General features: G+C 52.0%; 1 protein-coding gene across 4 annotated transcripts in view; it reads right to left on the bottom strand.

Annotated features, from left to right (window-relative positions):
* The window catches only part of IFRD1 (interferon related developmental regulator 1), a 33,222-nt gene that overhangs the window by 10,864 nt on the left and 1,384 nt on the right, over window positions 1-20,974 (bottom strand). Inside the window, exons 2-6 of one of the 4 annotated variants that reach the window (XM_036246964.1) lie at window positions 7,750-7,954; window positions 3,799-3,903; window positions 3,574-3,658; window positions 2,237-2,361; window positions 52-209 (exon numbers count right to left, since the gene is read on the bottom strand). In XM_036246964.1, coding sequence (XP_036102857.1) covers window positions 52-209; window positions 2,237-2,361; window positions 3,574-3,658; window positions 3,799-3,903; window positions 7,750-7,843 — 567 coding nt within the window. In that variant the 5' untranslated portion in view covers window positions 7,844-7,954. Of the gene's footprint in view, window positions 1-51; window positions 210-2,236; window positions 2,362-3,573; window positions 3,659-3,798; window positions 3,904-7,749; window positions 8,615-20,974 lie in introns of those variants that run through there. The other 3 variants (XM_036246963.1, XM_036246962.1, XM_036246965.1) reach the window with 3 other exon arrangements.

Raw genomic sequence — 20,974 nt, forward strand, 5'->3', positions numbered from 1 at the left:
GCCCGCGCGTCGTGCCCAGACACCACAGCAACTCAGAGCCCGCAGACTGACCGTCTGTCTGGCCTGGGCACTAGCGGTCCCATCGCAGATGATTTTCTTCAGGGCGGGTCCGAGGGTCTTCAGCGCCTCTTCACTCTCCATGCCGGGGCCCAGCTGCACACAGAGAACGGACGCCAGGGCGGCGGCTGCGCGCTGCTCGTCGCTCTTCCCTGCGGGACGCGGGAGGCAGCTGTGACGGGCTGATCAGTGACCCCCAGCAGCGGTTCCCCAACCGCCCAGCCCGATGGAGCCCACACGCCCAGGACCTGCGCCAGGCCTGGGCATGAGCTGTAACCTAGTGACTCAGGAGCCAAACTCTGGACACACACCTCGCTCGAATCCTAGACCCGCCAGTTAGCCACGTGATGTCCAACGAGCCCCTCGCCTGAAACAGACCCCCCTGTAAAACCCACCCCAACAGCTATCCTGAGGACTGGAACCTGCAGAAAATACGGCCTTTAAAGCCACGTGGTCTTCCAAACCCTCCTGCACTGACAGACGGGGCGCCTGCCCGACTCCTCTCCCCGCATCTCAGGTGCACACAGCCCAGGTGCACTGAACCTCAGGGTGCCCCCCATGAGAGATGAAAAATAAAACACCCTTTAAGACCACAAAAATATATCAATGCACAGGTACATGTAAATGAACTCTTCTGAGAACTGTACGCATTGAAAGATGTGGGCAGAGTGAACTCAGGTTTACCTGACAAATTAAAACTGTAAAATATGCAGGTTGGAATGGAATTTTTAAAAGCCACCTAAGCCAACTACCTTACAGGAGACGGTTTCCATGGAAACACCTTTAACAAAGCCATTACAGTATGTCACAAAAGTTGGCTCTGCTACCAGTGACAGCACTATAACTTGCCCAGCGGGTGTGGCTCAGTGGCTGAGCGTCGACCCCTGCACCAAGAGGTCGCCGGTTCGATTCCTGGTCAGGGCACATGCCCAGGTTGTGGGCCCGATCCCCAGTAGGGGGCGTGCAGGAGGTGGCCAATTGATGTTCTCTCCTATCAGTGTTTCTATCTCTCTCCCTCTCCCTTCCTTTCTAAAACATCAATAAAGGGAGAAAAAAAAAAAGGTCTATAACTTGAGTGGTCTCCTGTCCCAGGCTTCCTTCATTCTGCACCATGAGAGCTGGTTCAGACAAAGCACACACCGCATGACCACACTTCACCAGGGCAAAACAGAACAAGGATGGACAGTGAATCTCACTCATCATAAAGGGACACGTGTGCTCCCTACATGCTTACTGCTGGAAACATTTTAATAAAGCCATGATAACAGAAGGTAATTATTTTCAAACGTTCTTACTTGGCAAAATAATTAAGGTGGCAGCCCCAAATCTTGTTAATTTTGGTGGTTCCTAAAACTGAAAAGTCTGGTAATACCAGACTTAGTCTTTAAGGCCTTTCTTTATTCTTAAAAGTTCTACAATTATAACAATATGAATTCTAGAATCTCTATCATCCAAAGATCTAGAATTCAAATATTCCAAGGGATATCCTAAAAATGGTGTCAGGCACAGGTCTGGTTGTTTTAATAAGTAGAAGGGAAATGAGCAAGAAAATTATGATACTTTTTCTTTTTGAGAAAAATAAGAACGGCTTTTTTTTTTTTTAAATTCTCACCTGAGGACATTTTTCCATTTTTTGTTCAGACAAAGTGGGAGGGAGAGAGAGGAAAAGAGAGAGAGTAACATCGATGTGAAAGGGACACATCGAGTGGCTGCCACCCTCATAACCAACCAGGGCCGGGGACAAACTGCAACCGAGGTACGTGCCCTGAGCGGGAACCGTACCCGGGTCTCTCTGGACCGCAGGCCGACGCTCTAACCGCTGAGCCAAACTGGCCAGGGCAAGAATGGCTTTTTTAACACGACTTCTTGTTGACATCTGGCACACGCTTTCAAGCCTTTCTCATATCCATGACAACGCGATCCCCTGGTCTGATACAACAAAGGATGACGAACACCCCAATCCGTCTTAGTTTCAGGCTGTTTGCTGCATAAACAAAACAAAGCTCCTAAGGGGCCTGACCCGAGTTTAACAAGCACACGTGTCCCTGAAGTGACAGCCGCCAGGGCGAGGCAGTCCTCAGTGCAGCTGCCAGCCAGGCTGCAGGAGCTGGCGGCCAGGCCCTGCCAGCACCCCCGGACCCGCCCCGCCCCACCCCGCCCCCGCGCATCAGGACCGCACCTTTTTTCAGGCAGCGCTCAATGCTGTCAGTCAAGGTCATTCTTCTTTCCAGAATGAATTCGGGAAACAGTTTGGAAGCCAGTGCATTCTTAAGACCCTCGAGGGCTGCCTGCCTGGTCTTCGCGCTGTTGAAAGCAAACGCAAGAGAAAGAAGGTCCGGTTGGAGCGCACTGTCGAGGACTCAAAGCTTGGCGTATTTCCGCCTCACGCTTTCTCTTTATAGATTTTTTAAACCTGTCATCGAGCTCGAAACACTTTTTCAATTTTCAGCTACAACTCACCTTATTACACTAAAGATTCTATGCTGCTTTCTGTTTCAAACCACAGCTGTAAATGACTACATTGTATTCTGTAGTTTCAACGTGCAGACCTTCTCCTACATTACACATTACATAAATACTGCCTACATTTAAAGTAAACTCTTATTATTATTATTTTTTAACATTACAAAAGTCTAGAGTTTGTGTTTCATCTTCTGGGCTTTTTAATTCCATTTGTTTTAAATGAGCTTCCGGGAAGGAAGAAAACAACGTAGCGTTGATATTCTTCACTCTGTAACAAAACTGTGAACAAGAGGCTTAAAGGGAAGTTTAGCTGTCCTTTCTAGTTGAACATTAACTTTTTTTTGGTTAACCCTCACTCAAGGATATTTTCCATTGATTTTTAGAGAAAGTGGAAGGGAGGGAGGCGGGAGAGAGAGAAATATATCCATTGGTTGCCTCCCACACAACCCCGATCAGGGACAGAGATGGAATCTGCAAGCCAGGTACATGCCCTTGACCGGAATCAAACCTGCCACTCTCTGGCCTGAAGGACAACACTCTAACTGCTGAGCCAAACCGACCAGGGCTGAACATTAACTTTTAATTAAACAAATCCATCTCAGCTATCATCAAATGCAGTTACATGCTATTATGCTAGAGCAATGACTAATCTGAGTCCATTAATCTAAATTCTAAGGCATTGTTTCTATTCACATCAAAAGTCCAAAGAGCCTGGCTGGTGTGGCTCAGTGGTTGGGCGTCGACCCATGCACCAGGAGGCCCCCAGTCAGGGCACATGCCCAGGTGGTGGGTCCAATCCCCAGTGTGGGGCATGCAGGAGGCGGCCAATCGATGTTCTCTCATCGATGTTTCTGTCTCTCTCCCTCTCCTTTCCTCTTGCTAAAAATCAATAAAGAAAAAAAAAGTCCAAAGAAACAAGAAACTTTTAAACATTCAAAATAAACAAATCAAGCGTTTAGAAAACCACACTGTTAAATCAAGAACTGCACACGTCACGCAGAGAAGGGGGCTGACGGAAGACCCAGAATGAAGAGCACCTCCAGTGTCTCCTACCTCTTATCCAGGGTCAGGTCAATGAACCCCTTCAACTTGTACTCCAAGTCTTCTTGACTTCCTTCCTCATCAAGGACTTCTGGTCCTGAAGGACAGAAAGCAACCAACCACTGTCATGTAAGTGGGGGGAAAGCAGACAGGGAACAGGACTAGTACACCCTGGCTACAAGAACTCCTCCCTGCAAGCATCCTTTTCAAGCTGCCAATCGAATGTAACAGTCATACCATCTTCAGCAAAACTGGAAGGATCGCTGTAACCACTGCAGTGGCTCATGGTCTCAATGGACGCGTCCTCATCACTGAACGGCTGAACATTCCGATGCTGGCCACCTGGGAGGTAAACGGAGGAGGAGGTACATGAGTTTGTAGCCACAGATGCAAGCATCTAACTAGGGAATTTTAGTATTTACTTTAGGGAAGTCCAGTCATAAAAACCCAAAACTTATTTTACAGAAAATGTCATTCCAGGCGGGAAAACTGCTTCTAAGCCACGACTTCAAACCAGGAGACAATGGAAACAGATACAGAAATGAAGCATGATATCATAGGTCATCATGAGACTAAGACAAATATATTTCCCAACACGTATGACTGGGCTTAAGTAACATTAACTGGCAAATGGGTTCGTTTTTAGGTTCGTTTATGTCTTCTGTGAAGGAATTTAGGAGTTACAGGATGGTAGTTTTATAGATAACCTGAATTGAGAGGGGGAAAAAGGCTTAAAATGAAAGTTTTGGTATTTGATACCGTCTGTTAGATAAATTACCTGTAAAACAAAGGTTCTACCATAAGCAACGGTTTAAAAATATACTGTTGCTAAAAAATAATATTTCCTTTTTAAAACTAGAATCTTTCTGTCAGCTTCATTAACCTAAATAATAAATCTGTATCCCCAGTCACTTTGGAAGGAATTTCATATTAATAACAGGAGTGCCCAATTATAAACTGCACTGAGCAATGAGTTCAAATAAGTCCCAAATTCTGCCGAAAAATGACCTTGAGTCACCTGATTTACCTCTAGACCCCTAAATTCAAGAAATCTGTGACATTTACTACTGTAAGGTAAGGTTTTAAAAAATCCTCTAATTTTAAGTCTGTTGTTGTTGGGTTATTTTTAAATGGGAGTTGTCTTTTATTTTTTTAATTCAAAACAGAGAGAACTTAGCAGATTTTTATGTCAGCAAAGGAAGTAAGCAATCTCCGTGTCTGCTTGCTATCCGAAAGGGGGGAAACAGTGCCAATCAGAGCAGCAAATCATAAAAAATTAGCAATGAAGCCAAGACCTCAACACTTCTTAGAGTGCTTAGGACAAGAATAAACCAATAAACAAAGATCTATGACATCACTCTCTATTTCTGGATCTAGCTTCATTTGTTTTCATGATTTGAAGTCATGGTAACAGTTGAGTCACCTGATTAACTTTTACTAACACTGATTCACCAATCAATTTACAATTTTCATATTCAGCCTATTTCTAAACTGTCAAGAAGACTATTCCCATGCAGGATTTAACTAAGCTCCCTTCTCTAAGTTTCAATGATTTCCCAAGACTTAAAGGAAAGAGAGATTATATTATATACAAAAAAAAAATCAAGAAAAAGAGCCCTGTATGAATGCCTAACGTCTAAGTCAGACTCATCCAACTTGTGATCCTGAGTGCCATCAATGAGGTGGAAAACTCCAGACAAGACATCCTTATTTCGTAGAGGGCTTACTTACTAACAAGGGTTTGTTCTTCTCTAAAAATGCTCTCTTCAAATTAAGTGCTATTACAAGTACCCACACCTTCGTACCAGATCAGTTTCATTCACTTCCTTGGAGCCCTCTGCTAACTTAGAAAATAATTTAAATGGAAAACCCATTAAAGCAACAGAAGTTGGTTATCTTTTGGGTGTACATGCGAAGATCTTGTTTGGACCCCATTACTTCTAGATGTCCTTTAAAAAGATCAATAAGGTAAGGGGCTTGTAGGTATAAGTGTGACAATTTTCCATCTCTTCTACTCGACTATTATGCACTCATTTACCAAATAAATAGTACACATAAGTAATTTGGTTCACATGGAACCAAATTAAGGTTTTATTTATTTATTTAAAAAAATTTATTTTTTAATTTTTTTTCCCATTTATTTTCAGATAGAGTGGGAAGGAGGGAGAGAGAGAGAGAGAAACACTGATGTGAGAGGACACATCAATTGGTTGCCTCCTGCCTGACCCTGACCAGGGCTGGGGACCAAACTGCAACCAAGATACGTGCCCTTAGCTGGAATTGAACCGGAGACTCTTTGGTTCTTGGGCCAACGGTCTAACTGCTGACCTAAAACGGCCAGGGCAAAAACCACATTAAGGTTTTAAAAAAGGTAAACCTCACCCCACATCCCACTCTCCAGAGGCAGAGTTAGCAAGTTCCTGTGTAAACTTCCAGATATTCGAAGCATGTTAAGTTTAATCAAAGTAGTTTCCAATGCCTTACATAGGCTAAAATACTGGGTTTAAATACACCTCCTCTATTGAAAATAATCGAAAAGGCAGCAGCATGAATGAGGCTGGTAAGAGGCCAAGAGTAAGGCAAGAATTAAAAGCCATCTTCCAGCACCTAGTGAGGCTATTCTGCTAAGTACCAGGAAGGAAGGAGGCCCAGCAGGAAGCTCCAGAAGGGAATCCAGGTTTTGTTTGTGATTCAAGGAGTCCATTAGCAACATTACAGTATTCAAATGGTTCAGCTTGCTGCTGCTTCATTGTTTCATCAACAAAAGGCAAACTTAAAGAGTCAAATTAATAAGGACCTTCTAAGCAGAATGAAAAGCTGAAGCGCAGAAAGGTAAAGAAGTATCCTCAATGCACACAGAGCAACCAGATGCCACAACAAACTAATTATGTATTTGACACTTTGACGATCAAGAATGAACTTCAGGAACATCAAGAGCATCCAATCAAAATAAGGAGCGAGAGGGAGAAAAGGAAAGAATAAAAAAAAAATTGCATTTATATAACCCAGTCCTATTGTCAATTAGTAAATGATTAGAACATGATCACAAGTTTTCGTGCTGCTAGAAATCCTATAGGAAAGCTTTTAAAATGCCAGTGTCCAATCACCTCTAACAAGAAGACTGGCATTGAAAGTATATCATTCTGAGGATCCCAGTGGCAACTGTGTTGATAAATACCTAGTGACTAGAAGCATTTCCGATGTGCTAGTCTGAGGATATTCCAATACTTAACTTCAAAATCTCAACACGATTACTAAATGAGATGATTTTGCCCAGTTTGCTTTAATAGTCTATTTGAGTTTAGTGTGGTGTCTCGTGGGGTTTTCTGCTTGAAGTCCGTTTGTCTTAACTGTGTAATTAGTAGTAGAGAGTCATGAATTAGTTAAGCACCTACCCATCCTGGAAAAGCTTCAAACTTTGCAGCGAGGACACACACACAAAACTAAACTTTTGGCCAATTGCAACCTGAGCTCCCCACCACCGCCCATCGTGGGCTCATAGCAGAGAACCTATAGCACAAAGAGAACGTGGTTCCTGCCCCGGGGACCGGGAGGTCGCCCCCACTGGTCGCCATGGAGCGGGGGGCCGGGGTTTCTGCAGGTGCCAGCGAGGGGTCGGAGCAAAGCCTGCGCCGGGACAGTGGTCCCCAAGCTCCACCGCCTCCGCCTGGCCAGGTGGGCACGCGGGACGCCACTCGGGCGCCTCTGCGTCACCCCGGCCGCGTGACACAAGAGCCGGTCCAAACCCGGCAGACGTTTGGCTCTCCCGAGAACTCCATGTTGGAGCAGGCGATCAAAGGCGACCAGTGACAGCGCGGACGCAACTCCCAGCTCTGCCCCACTCGTGGTCAGGGGGAGCTCGAGAGCCGTCACCGGCCGGTGAGGACAGTTCCCCCTGCCCAGCCCCGCGCCACCCGGACCCCAATCCACTCTCCAGCCCAGGGACCCATTCGCCTCCTCCCCGCCCCCACCGCTAGTGCCCAAGAGTTCGGTCCGCATGCCAGATCCAAATCGCGCGAGGTGCGGCCCGCAGAGGACGCTGGGGATTGTAGTTCGCCAGCCCGGCCAGGCGCCCGGCCGACGCACACGTCGGGCGAGAAAGAACTACAACTCCCATCGTGCCCCAGGCGAAAAGCCTCCCTAGCCCGGCCGGCAACCGGGCTACCGGCGGCTGGGACACCCTCTTACCTGCTGTCGCCGCCGTCGCTGCAGCTGCCCCTGAGCCGCCGCCACCACCACTGCCACCGCGGTGGGCAGTGTTCCGCTTCTTGTTCTTCGGCATCGTGGGACGCCCGGTGCCGCCCAGACTCGGAGCTCAGCGAGGATCAGCCGATGGAGCTGCACTTTTTACTCGTGCGTCTGTGCGGCGGGCGGCTGAGAGGCGAGGCTTCGGCTAACAACAGGGGCGAGAAGCGGCGGGGGTAAGAGTGGGCGCTGGCGGCTGCAGAAATCCCCGTGAAGAGCTGTGATCGGAAACGATACATGTTTCTCTCTAGCGCGGGAGCTAAGGCGGGGCGGACGCGGCCACGGCGCCTTAAGTAGCAAGACCGCCGCCTGTTGTCACCATCTGGGGGCGGGACTCGAACTCTCAGCAGCCAATCCCCGGGCCTCTCCCCGCCGGAGCCCAGTCGGCGCGGCCGACGGACGCGGACTACAATTCCCGGCCTCAGGTGTCTCCGCGGCGCGCCCGGAGCCCGTCTCCGTGGCCGCACTGGCCGCTGGGAAATGGAGTACATTCAGCGGGGGCCGTCCCGGCTCCTCCCAACCGGCTTTCCGCGCCCTGGCTCCGGCCTGGTGACCCCGCCTCTGCTTCCGGGCGGGCCCGGCCTGGAAGGGCTTGGCGCCGGCCGCGGCGCTGAGCAATGGGGCGGGAACGGGCGGTGACGGCAGCCAGCCGCCCCGGGGGAGCTACGCAGTCAGCTGGCCCGCTCCCGGCAGCAGCTCGCGTTCCCCTTCACCTTTTCCCCACTGCCCCGCGGCCCAGCCCGGGGGCGGCCCTGCCCGCCTTGGCCGCACTTCCTAGGGTTGTCGCGTCGAGTTAGGGCAGCGAGCGCCCTCACGTATCTCGAATGGAGTGTGGTTCGGGGCTGTGGGCCCTCCGCCTCCCAAAAATAAAAAGGTGGCTTAACCTGCAGTTCGTGTGCTTAACGTGCACTTCGTGTCTTTCTCGTATTCTAGACCAGAAAGACCTGGCGATGCAGGTGTCACACGTTTTACCTGCCAGTTAGGTCGGGCTCAGGGTTAGTTTCTGGGAACTTGACAGCTGCTAAAACAGACGTGAGCTGTAATGACCCATAACCGGAGTGTTTTGTCGTTTGCCTGTCCCTCCCCCCAAGGTGCTCCGAGATCTCTGTCCTTTTTGCTGAACGTGTCCTGTATTTAGGACCTGTTATTTACATTCGTGTTGTTAGGCTTACCACGGAACAAACTCACTGACTCACCTGGTGTAGGTGACTTGCCCCTTCACCCCACCTCTCTCCTGAGTTCCTTCTCTCATTTTCTTCTCAACTGCCTGTGGCACTTTGGCAGCCGGAGGTGCCAGTGCCCCTCAGCCCTCTTCCCGTCTTCCCTCTCTGTGTTCCCAGTACTGCTGTTCTCCCACGTGACCAGATTCAAAATCTCAAGTTCATCCGTGGCTCCCCTCTCTGCAGAGCACCCCCCTCCCCCCGAACAGTCAGTTGTATAGAAAAACTCAAGTCCTGTTCTCCCACCACACATGGCCTCAGTTGGTGCCTGGACATTTTAAGGGATCTCCCAGTTATGTCACCAACGTCGGGCGTGATGATGTTGCCAGATTCATGTCACTAATTCACATGCTGTGATAGTTGCTTGAAAGCCTCCCTTGGTTCCCTTACCAGTGTACTGAGTGCCAATCCCTTAGGCTGGCCTGGACGGACACCCTTTGCAGCCCGGTCTCGCTGTTTCCCCCAACACGCCCTGCCTTCAGCCACCCTGCACCCGCTCCATGCCCAGTACACAGCTCCGCTCTCCTCCCGCAGTGCATCACTCACGTTGTCCCATTCTTGTCTGTCCTTCCTTCCAGCCTCACCTTGCAAAAAGTTATTCATCTCTCAAGATGTTGCTCAGACGCCACCTCCTCCATGAAGCCTCCAGAGTTGTTTCTTCCTCCTCACAACTCTTAAAACTCCCTGTAACACCCTAATGGCACTTATTACATCCGCGCAGGCCACACGGCCTGTTCAAAGATGCTGTTCAAAGGGCAGCATCTCCGCGTTGCTCTAGCTTTATTTAACCCTGAAGCAGCAAGTAAACTGCACAGAGGGAGTGAACCAGATAAGGATGCAGGCCAGGGGACAGGGTTCTCACTGTGTCCCTTGTGCCCCCGCCCCTGAGTGAGATGACTCTCGGCCGGAGGAGTATAGAACCATTTGATCACTCCAGGCTCGTTATCATCCAGAAGCAACTTAGGCAACAATTGTGCTACTCTGAGAGCCTCGTCAGCCAGGCTTACTGTCCGGGTTCCAGGCCTTGAAACTTGTGCTTTGCCTGCATTGGGGGCACAGTCCTTTTCTCTGCATCCGATCATGGCCGCTCGGAGGCTTTTCTGACCTACCACATCATGTACCTACTGGTTTTACATTAATTCGTAAACACATCTGTCAGCTCATGAAATTGTGAACTCCCTGAGAATAAGAACCTTGTTGTCATCTCTGTCCCTCATAGCACATAAAAAAGTGTGATCTTTGCAACTCTAGCTAGTATGTGTCAAAGGAACGTTTCAAAAATACTTCTTGATGAGATTTTCCTGGGCCCTGCGAAGGGTTACACAAATGGAATGTTACTTTCCGTATGGTGAACCCTGAGCTACTTTTGATAAAGTCATTGCAACTGTATTTTTATGTCTACAGTTTCGCTCCAGATCAGTACAAATACAGAAAGATGTAGCCATAGACCTCGAAGGACAGTGGTCCTTAATTCAACATATTGGTTTTGCAACACATTTGAAGAAAGTAGAAGACTCCCAACAACACGGAGTCACCAGATAACGAGCAATACGAGGAGGTCAGGGGAACAGGACAAAGGCTTCTCCCAGCCAGGCTTTGCCTCTTTTCCAGGAAAGAACACCTTCCCCAGGGCCTTCTGTCCACCTCACATCGGCCAGACCTGTCACCTGATGACTCCTCTCCACAAGGGCGTCTAGAAGACAAGTCGTTTGAGTTGGGCTCATTGATGATCCAATCTGAGGTTCTATCGATAAGAATGAAGGGGAGACCATGGATGTAAGGCAGGCAATGAGCTGTGTCCACCTCGTGGACTGTGAGGCAAAGTTCTCCTGGGCTCAAGTGAATAGCACGTATTTCTTCCCCCCTGACATCATGTGGTGCTTCTCACCTCGTAGGAAGAGGAGTCCTCCTATAAAACACAACCTACTCAGTTGGACATCCCACCTCGCGGATGTTAGCATCATGGTCAGCATTTTCAGATGCCGCAAGAGTGAATTTCACATGCATCTGAATGTGTGGACACTCGGGAAGAGGGTTAACCTCTCATGGAGTGTTCATAACGAGGACTTCGGTTCAAGAACAAGTAACACAGGTAAGACTGTACTCGAACCTCCCTTGAAGGCAAACGAAAGGATTTCTTTCAGTGACTTTAGTCGTGGCTTCCTGAGGGCTCTTCACGTGGCAGTAAGAAGTAAATGTGTCCAGGTCCTCCGGCCAAGACTCACCTCCCGCCAGCTAGCAACACAGCCCCTCCTTCTGCCTCCTGGAACCCCTTGAAGGTCTCGGAGTCCACCGTGCTCAAGCTTCTGGGCCTCGCACAGGGTTGGCACTGCCTACCTTCCACCTCATCTCCTCCCGTGCCCCTCTCCTCCCCCGCTCTTCAGGCTCAGCCAACCCGAAGTACAGAGTTCATCCCCCTAAGACTTTCTGCAGCAGCTCCTCTCTCTGCCTGATGTGGTAGCTCCTGAGCTCCCCCAGCTGCCATTCAGATCTCCCTGGGAGGCACCCCCACACTGCATGCCAAGGTCACCCCTTCCCCCAGCCACCGCCACACGCCTGAGTCATTCTCCTGGAAGCTCACCGCACGACCTGACCTTTCTCTAGCTCAGTTCTTGTCTGTTACAACTCAGAGAGGAGGTTCTGCTTTATGCTCAGTGCCGGAGCAGATGCTCAGTCATGTTTGCCGAAGGAGTACGTGGGTAAACAACTGAATGTCCCTCCTCGGCCTGTGCATGCTTCTCCGCAGTCCCCATCCTGTAAAGCACGGGTCCTTGCCCCTCTAATGTAAACGTCTCTCTCCTGCGTCCCTTCCCTGCAGTGGCATCGATGACGTGCATTGGAATTCTTGCTTGCTTGTCCGCTTCCCCATCGGACACAAAGTGGGCAAAGCCCGAGTTCACCATCTCTGAGTCAGACGCCAGGCCCATGAGCTGTGTGGCACCTTCGTGCACATCAGAGAGAGAGGCCAGGGCACCCAGCTTGATGTGTGGTCCTGGGCTGAACCCCCACCCTCCCCTCAGCAGGGGGCAGCCTGTGCATCTGTCCTCGGTGGCCCTGGTAGACAATAGCTGTTTAATTCAATGGGGGAGTGAATTTCCTCTGAATATGAGCAGTTTTCTTAAAGACAAAGACACTACTTTTGGGGCAAGAGTGAGACTTAATTATTGAAAGTCCACTGTGTCACTGACATTGTTCTAGGTTATTCTGTTTTTTTAGCCACTTTTTTGAGGTATGGTCTACGAAAAGCCATACGCGTTTCATGTATACGAGTTGAGTTCAGAGGTAAGTACGCCCATGAATCCATCGCCACAATCCATGTGTAAACACGTCCATTCCCTCCAAGTTCCCTGCACTGTCTCGTGTGTGTGTGAGAGACACTTAATTCTAGGTTCTTACATCTCCTGTCCTCCTCACATCGCCCCGCGAAGGACGGTCCGTCTCCCCATGTGTGGGTGGAGACGAGCTCAGGGACCTTCTGCAACTTCCCCGAAGCCGTGCTGTTGGTAAACAGGGAGTCCGTGATTAGAGCCCAGGCCCTCTGGTTCCAGGCTTGTCCCTGGCTGGCCTTGGCCCCTGGAGCGTGACAGGAGACCCCTCGTGCTGGCTGCCTGGCGGCACTTTGGCACTGGACTGTGCTGTTTCTAAGGCTGTGGCAGACCTGTATTATCGACCAGCAATGTCATTTAAGCAAATTAGTTGTTGCAAATGATGTTCGCTTGTTAGCCGTCATGTCGCGTTGCCTTCTTACCCTGTTTGAGTTTGTTGTGACTGCCGGGGACGCCCCACGCAGCCCGCGAACACGAGGCCCCTGGCGGCTGTTTCTTCTCGGACAGGCCGCGGGGCAGGTTCACCAGACGCCTGTCCTCACAGGCCTTTCGTTGGTCTCTCTGGCATGTAGGGGACATTTCTTTGTGGCTTCCAGTTTTGAAATCGCATACACTTTCTTCAGGGCTTCTGATGAGTGAAAGACAGAGCGGCGTTCAGTGTCCTCGAGGCGTCACTTGGCTCACCGAGCTGCGTGGTGGCACTGACGCAGGGTGCGGCCCGTGCCGCCCTGTCGGCCGTCAGTCTCCCGGCGCACGGCCAGGCACAGCTGTGTGACCGTGTTGGGAAAGCTCGTTGTGGCCACGGCACATGTAGGAACGGGTTTTTCTTCTGAGGTAGAGCCCGTCACTGGACTGTCGCTTGGGTGCCCTCGGACACTGCACACAAATTCAGATGAACTTGTTCTTGACCGACCGCTCGGCCTGCCCCCTCGCCAGCTCCCCTCCCAGCTCTCCTGGGTGGGCACCCGCCCTCTGCCCTCCGCCCACAAGCAGAGCATTCTCAGGAGAAGCCCCGGGCGGGGATCTGCTGCAGACTCCTGTGTGGCCCGGGAAACCCTGGGCAGCACGGCCGACCGCCCCCCAGGGTGCGCCCCGCTCTGCGCCTTGGCGTCTCCCGTGCAGTGGAGTGGAGTGAGGGACACGTGAGCGCACCTGGTGCGCTTGGCCAGGAAATGCTGGCCCTTGCGGTTGGCGCACAGACACCTGTGCAGGGCGCCTCAGCTCTGCCTGTGGGGGTCCCACGTTCCAGGCAGCGCCCCTGCCGGACCGGCTCATCGCCCAGCGACCGTGCCCCAAGCAGCTGCCGTGCGCTCACTGTGCCCTCGTGGATGGGGGTCTGGCCTCACGGGGTCCTGGCTCCGTCCAGCGAGCTCAGCACCATGTGGCCCGTGGCTGTCCTGCTCCCTCAGCCCACTTGAGACGACAGTCTGCGTCCCCCAGGGGTGCAACCCCTAAGTGACTAGTCCCCGGGCTCCCCAGGGAGTTGACTCTTCTCTTCAGGAGCATCACCTTGCCCTGTGAACCTCCGTTTCCTTCTGTCCCTGGGAGTAAAGCCCTGCCCTGTAATGTCACGGGACTGTCGTAAAAATAAAATGAGGTCATCATGTGCAAGGCGCTGTAACCTGGAAGGTACTCTCCAATGACACGGAATGCCTGTGTTACGTCAAAGAAAGAAATGATGGCATTCGAGAGCTTAGTCAGCAAGGGGCAATCTCTTGGCTGGGAGCTGACGGGCAAGTGGGGAGCCGTAGCAACCCCCCACATTAGGCAAACCTACGAGGCTGGACGGTGTCCACCAGCCATCCAGCATGGCTCCTACCGATGTCACTGGTGGCCATGTGTTTTGCTGGAGGGTCACCAGGTTTAGATCCAGACAGACCTTGACTCAGAATGCCTTCTCTCACTTCCTACCTGGGTGGCCTTGTGCTAAATACTGAATCCAAGCCAGGGTTCACTCATTTGCAGATCGGTTTCTCTCTAGAACTGAGAGGCATTCAGAGTCTGAACTTTTCTTTTGCACAAAGATGTGATCTCAAGGAATAAAACGTGGCCGCCACCTGCCCGCCGCAGACGGACAGAGAGGAGAGCCAGTCCGTGGAGAGAAGACGGAAAGGGGACTGTGGGGCGGAGCAGGGACCTGCGCCAGGCTGCCCGGCCCTGCTGGGCTTTCACTTGCAGGAGGCAGTGCTTCTAAGATTCATCCGAAGTCCGGGTTCCCAGGGACACCCCGAACTTTAAAAATCAACCCTTTCTCTGTGCTTAAGTTTGGTCTGGTCTAGTCTCTGTTTCTTTCAATTAAAAGCAAGAGAGAGAGAGACTGGCCTTTGGACACATTGCTGAAGGACTGAAATTTTATCACGATACATTTAGTAAATATTTTGTTCATTCCAGGGGTTTACTTTTAACAGACGCTATTGAGTGCCTCCCCCAACCCATCTGACTCTCCCACTTCCTCATCGCAGAACCCCGAGTCTGTCCAGATTCCCAACCTCCTTTTGGTGAGTCGGGCCCTGGTCGCTCCTTGATTGATCCCTCCTGGAAATGGTTTAGTGTGGGGTGTGCAACACGATGCTGGCCAGTGGGGTGCGAGAGCCGAGGGGTTTACAGGGAGGCCCCTGCTTCCCAGCAGAACTACAAATGCAGAGATGGTCTCTCTCCCCCTCTGATGTGGCCGTGAGGGCAGACAAAGCCAACACACCGGGAGGGGCAGGAGGGTTCAAGAACCTGGGTGAGACTCGGTCACACACTAACCAGTGGCACCTCCCACCTCCTGACTTCTCATCACGTGAAGCAGCAGCGGACTGAATATGTGTCCGTTTGAACTGCAGATTCTTGGGACTTGGGGCTGAAAGCATCCCGAAAGGTACTGTTCTATGTGATGATTCTTTTAAAATAATGGTAGCATTTAGCAATTTCTCTTATTTTTCTGTGTGTTCAAAAGTGAGTTGAGCAAAAATAATCCCCCAACTATTCCCCTACAAACCTCAAAAGTCTCATTTGCTCCCAGAAAGAAAATGCCTTTGGACTCCTCAGGCCCGACATTTGCCGTGTTGTATGTAGACTGTCCCCTGCCCACTTCCTGCTGCCCCCGCAGGTGCGTCCAAGGACACCCCGTTAAAGCTCTGGAGATGTCCTCTCTTCCACTCCCACTCGCTGTGTGTGAGTGTGTGTGGGCTTTTGTCCAGCCTCCTTTCTTTCTCCGTCTCCGGCATTCCTGATGAAGAGTTTCTGTTTCCTTGAATAGTCCTTAATAGGGCCATTTGTCATCGTTTTTCACTGGCATCAGCATGTGCGTGGCTGAAACAGCTTCTAACGGGCGTCGTTTTCTGTCCATGGTATCCCTGGTGGCTCCCTTTGGTCGTGCTGGGGCCGTAGCTCATGGATGTGGTTCTCCTTCCATGAGCCTGCCTGTGGGTGGGCCAGGGCGCCCTCTCGGTATTCCAGGGACGGAGGGAATAATACGTACTCTTCCCACATGATGAAAGGGTTCATTTGATTCTCAATATCGAGGTCATGACTGTTATTTCTTTAAAAGCTATTTATTTGTTGGCTTGATCTCCATAGCCTAGTCTTTTTTGTGAAGGAGGTATCTCCCAGTCTCGAGTTATTCCCACGTATTCAGTGAAACAAGTTTGCTCTGTCTTCTAGTTCTGATTCTCAGGACGCGCACGCCGGCACCCGGAGCTCAGTAAGTGTGAGATGTTGTCATTGTTATTCCATTCACTGACCAGTTCAGACTTTTCTTTCCTAGACTTTCAGTTCCTTGTGTCGAATTCCTCTTTGTAGCTCAGCACCCAGCACTGGCCCCAAACATAGTAGACATTCCAGCAATGCTTGTTGACGGAATGACCACATGACTGCCTGGCTCGCCACCCTTGATGGGCCCCTGGCTGCCTGTAATATAAACCATGCTCTGTGGCAGTTTCCACGGCCTCTTAAACCAGGCTCCTGCCGGTGGTCCGCTTCATCTTGTGTGCTCCCAGGCTCCTGCCGGTGGTCCAGCTTCATCGTGTGTGCTCCCAGGCTCCTGCCGGTGGTCCGCTTCATCCTGTGTGCTCCCAGGCTCCTGCCGGTGGTCCACTTCATCTTGTGTGCTCCCAGGCTCCTGCCGGTGGTCCACTTCATCTTGTGTGCTCCCAGGCTCCTGCCGGTGGTCCACTTCATCTTGTGTGCTCCCAGGCTCCTGCCGGTGGTCCACTTCATCTTGTGTGCTCCCAGGCTCCTGCCGGTGGTCCTGCTCCATCTTGTGTGCTCCCAGGCTCCTGCCGGTGGTCCACTTCATCTTGTGTGCTCCTAGGCAGGCTGAGCAGCATCTCTCCCAGTTTCCCGAAGAAACCTTTCCCTCAGCCAGGGTGTGTCCTTAGGCTGGACTTCAGATGTGCAAGACCCCAGTCAGATATCTCTTCCGGGAAAGTCTTTCCTGACCCTTTTACAGGTGGCTGCCAATTCCAGAAACAGGTAAGTGCATAATCAATGGTTTGTTAATGGTGTGTCATAAAACAGGGTGAAATCATATAGCTACATTCTCAGACTCCATGGCTGCCTTGTACCAGGAAGCATCCCCCGCCCCCCACCCCACGTGCTTGGACCACGTGAGGCACTAATCACCCAGGACGCAGGCTCAGATGCTCCGCCTCGTTCACCCCACCGCCCGCCTCGCGATCCGTGAGTCACTCAGCAAGTATGTATGTGAGGAACCTCGCAGGTATTTATGTGTCACCTGTGTGAAGCAGGGAAGCCTGCCAGCCTCCGCGTCGCCCCTGCTGACTGTCCCTCCCTGCCCCTCCGGGAGGTGAAGCATGCCCGGCACACGCCCTGGGGACCTGCGCTGCACGCCCACGTCCAGCTGTCACTCATGATTAAGCTGTCTATGAACACGTCCCATTGTCAACAAAGGAGGCCTTTAAGGAAATACGCTCTCTTCATCGGTCACCATTATTGGATACCTCCAAAAAGAAAAACATCGATAAAGAGTAAAATAAAACACTTCAAAAGCAATGACACATTCAAGTCTGACTGCTCCTATTAATGAGTCCATTCTCTAAACTGACCCGGTAAGTCTGTCACCACCAAGGCCAAGTTTAATTGCATCGGCCAGTGGAGCTCATCTGTGTGCTGTAGTCAGTGTGGCGTTTTCAACTAGGGACCCCTCAGCCCACGCAGATTTTATCTGGTTCACTGTGAGGGTCCCAAGCTGCCACCTCAGTAAACCCGCCACTGAGATACTTCTCAAAGGTGACACTTGGCCAGAGAAATACCCCCCACGGGCGGTCTCAGGGCAGTGTGTGACGGGGAAGACAGCCCTCAGCAGTGGTCGCCACGCAGTACACGCAGTACAGATGCACGCAGTACAGCCCCATGCTGGCTGTCTCTCTGCTTTCACGGTGACTCGTCCTGGGAACGTCACTTTCTGCGAGAATGTCATGGGCACTGTGGCAAGTCATTCAGTGGCCTCCAGGGCATGTTGCAGTGGGGAAATGCCACCATCACCCCCTGAAGTCTGATGTGAAATCACTGTCGTCCAATAGTCCTGGGGCCACTCCGCTCACCACGAGCCCCACCATAGAGGGCGCCTCACACAGTGAGCCGGAGGAAATGTGTACTGAGCACACAGCCGCGCCCGAAACCAGGGGGCCGAGTTGGCACTGACGCCCGCTCGGAGGGCGCTGTTCAGTGACACAGGGCCATTCACAAAGAATCGGACTCTCCCAGAATGGACTATACTCAGTAAGCAGTGCACACACGAGTGTGCTTTTCACACCGTGGGGGACCACAGGGGTGCTCGGCTTCGACCACGTGTGTCTTCGTCATACACAAAAGCCGTAGTTGTCGCCTCTTTCCTGAGCATTCTGAACATCGCGACAGGGGTACTCAGCCGAGGTCCAGACCTGGGGTCTAGACGGTCTGCGGAAACCCTGGGCATTTGACAGAGGGAGTTATTGATTCTATGCCGCATCACGATTTGTCTTTATGTGACAACGTGGAATCAATTAAATCTTCACGAACAGATTTTAGTGATGTCAGGAATTGATTACTGAATGACCTTGAAACAATTTGGAATTTACCGAACGCCTGGTGTCTGGGGCCCAGCGCAGACGTGGGGAGACACGTGGTTGTGTACACACGCGCCCGCCCTGGCTGCACCTGGCTGCGGCCCGGGTCTGCAGCCCACTGGGAGGAGATCTGGCTCCAACGAGATTTAAAAGGCGCCAAGATGCCCGTCCTCGTGCGGGGGGCAGTCCTACAATGAGCGGCAGTGCTTGGCATCGGATACCCTGAGCAGAGACCATACTGCTATACTGCTACGTAAAAAACATAATAATCGTATTTAATTGATTCTAAGATCCACATGTTTGAAACAACATCTCTGAAGTGGAGAGGTTTCTTAACAGTGCTGTACCCCGTCGGCCACTCAATGAACCGTACACCTTTGGTAAAGAAAGAAATAAGGAAGTGAAATAACCCCAACTTCTGTTCATTACGCTCTCACTCGGGAACAGATCACTTCGCCACCCTGTAGATGGATCCCATAGAGCGTCCGCCTTGTCCTGTTCCCAGGGCGCTCAGACTAGCATTGTCCCTCAAGCCCACGTGCCCTGTTCCCCTTCCGTGGCCTCACTCCCCCTGCTGTCCACTGTAACTGCCTGTGCCTTCCGTCTGCTGTGAGCTCAGGGCTCCGGGGCAGCGCAGGGCAGCAGCGTGGGCTCTGGGCCTGGCCGACCTACCGCGTCAGGGCCTTGCCGTCCACTAGTGGTGAGATCACGAGCAAGTCATTAACCTTTGCCAGTGAGCGAGGGTGTCAAGGACCGGCACGTGGCAGGCTCCTGCTGACCACGGTGTTTTCTGAGGCAGCCTGAGTTTCGGAGGCAGAGGGTCACTGAGTGTGTCCCCCGACGCCCAGTCACCTCTCGGAGCCTCAGCTCTGCACCGAGAAGGCCAGCGTCGTGTGTCTCGTTCCCCGCCGGGTCCCCAGTGTCTCTCAGAGCCTGGCAGAGGCGGAGGAGGCCAGCGAGTGAACAAGCACTGGGGACAGTTCCTTACAGCACTCGGGAGAATTAGCAAGGACGTATGTGACGCGTGTCACAGTAACCGCCTGGGACAGCGCGGGAGGGCGTAGGTCCCGATCACTGGTGTTTGATTGTCAGAATAAATGAATATAAAACAGGATGTGAGGAATGCTACAGGCCCCCTGCCTGTCGATCCATCACGGAATTGCAGGAGTAGCCAGGCAGGGGACGCGGCCATCAGGCTGGCCTGGTGACAGGCACCTTCCCTGAACTGAGCGTGTAGCTGCAGCACGGCGGTAGACCAGGCAGCAGGAACCGCCTGTGCAGCAGATACTCGTGGAGGACTCGGTGTGGAGGAAGCAGAGTGCACCAGTGCGTGTGAACAAGCACCCCACGTCGGGAAAGGGCAGGAAGCGCTCGCTTTCCCAGGGTCTGAGGGCTCCGACGACTGGTTTTCTCCGAAAGGAGATGTAAGACCTGATGCAGGACGCGTGGTAGCCCCTTTCTTGTCCAGTTCGTCACTGTCACCTTTGTGCTCCCACCCAGTTAGGTCACAGATACACACACTACAGAAGCACAGAGGATGAGCTCAGGACCAGGGAGCCTCCTGCTGCCCGGACACGGCCCTCCCACCATTACATCAAGACGAGGGGGAGGGCCACGCAGATATGGGACAGGGTGGTGGGCGGGCTAATAACAGCTGTGAGCCCAGAGATGAACGCTCACACCTCACCTCTAACCTGGCTGCTGGGTGACCTCACCCGAAACATTTCAAGCAGGTACATGTCCTTCCTGCACTCCTAGACGGGAAGTACCCTCCCTCCATCCACAGTGTCAAGTACTGCTGATCACAGTGTCGGGTACTGACAGTCATGGTGTCGGATACTGCCCATGACAGTGTCGGGTACTGCCCATCACGGCGTTGGGTACTACCATCACGGCGTTGGGTACTACCATCACGGCGTTGGGTACTTCCATCACGGTATTGAGTACTACCATCATAGTGTGGGGTACTGACAATCATGGTGTCGGATACTGCCCATGACAGTGTCGGGTACTACCATCACGGCGTTGGGTACTGCCCATGACAGTGTCGGGTACTACCATCACGGCGTTGGGTACTGCCCATGACAGTGTCGGGTACTACCATCACGGCGTTGGGTACTGCCGATCAACACGGGGAAAGCAGTTTAACTTGTTGTCACACACTGAAGAACTTCGAAGACGCTGAAAAGGAGGGTGACGAGAAGGCGTGGTCGGAGCCCAGCGCACGGTTCTGCGGCCAGAACGACCTGGTGGTGACGTTCACATCTTATGTACGGGATGGCCTTTCCCACAGGCTGCCACCTCACAAGGAAAGCTGGAGCGCTGTGGCCGGGACACCAGCCCAAGGGCCATGTCTGTAACAGGAGGCCACGCTGGATGTTCTTTTACCACAAGAGGCGACACCGCCTTATCACCACGGGAACAGGGACACGGGAGCAGCCTTGCTCAGTCAGACCGCTGGAACAGTGACTTGACATTACGAGTCCCATTTTAGTGGGTCTGAGTGAGGCAGTTGGAGCGGAAGGGACATTATGAGCGAAAGCCGAGGACGTGAAATGAGACTTTTCAC

The sequence above is a fragment of the Molossus molossus genome, unplaced genomic scaffold (genome assembly GCF_014108415.1).
Source record: "Molossus molossus isolate mMolMol1 unplaced genomic scaffold, mMolMol1.p scaffold_m16_p_7, whole genome shotgun sequence".
Lineage (NCBI taxonomy): Eukaryota > Metazoa > Chordata > Mammalia > Chiroptera > Molossidae > Molossus > Molossus molossus.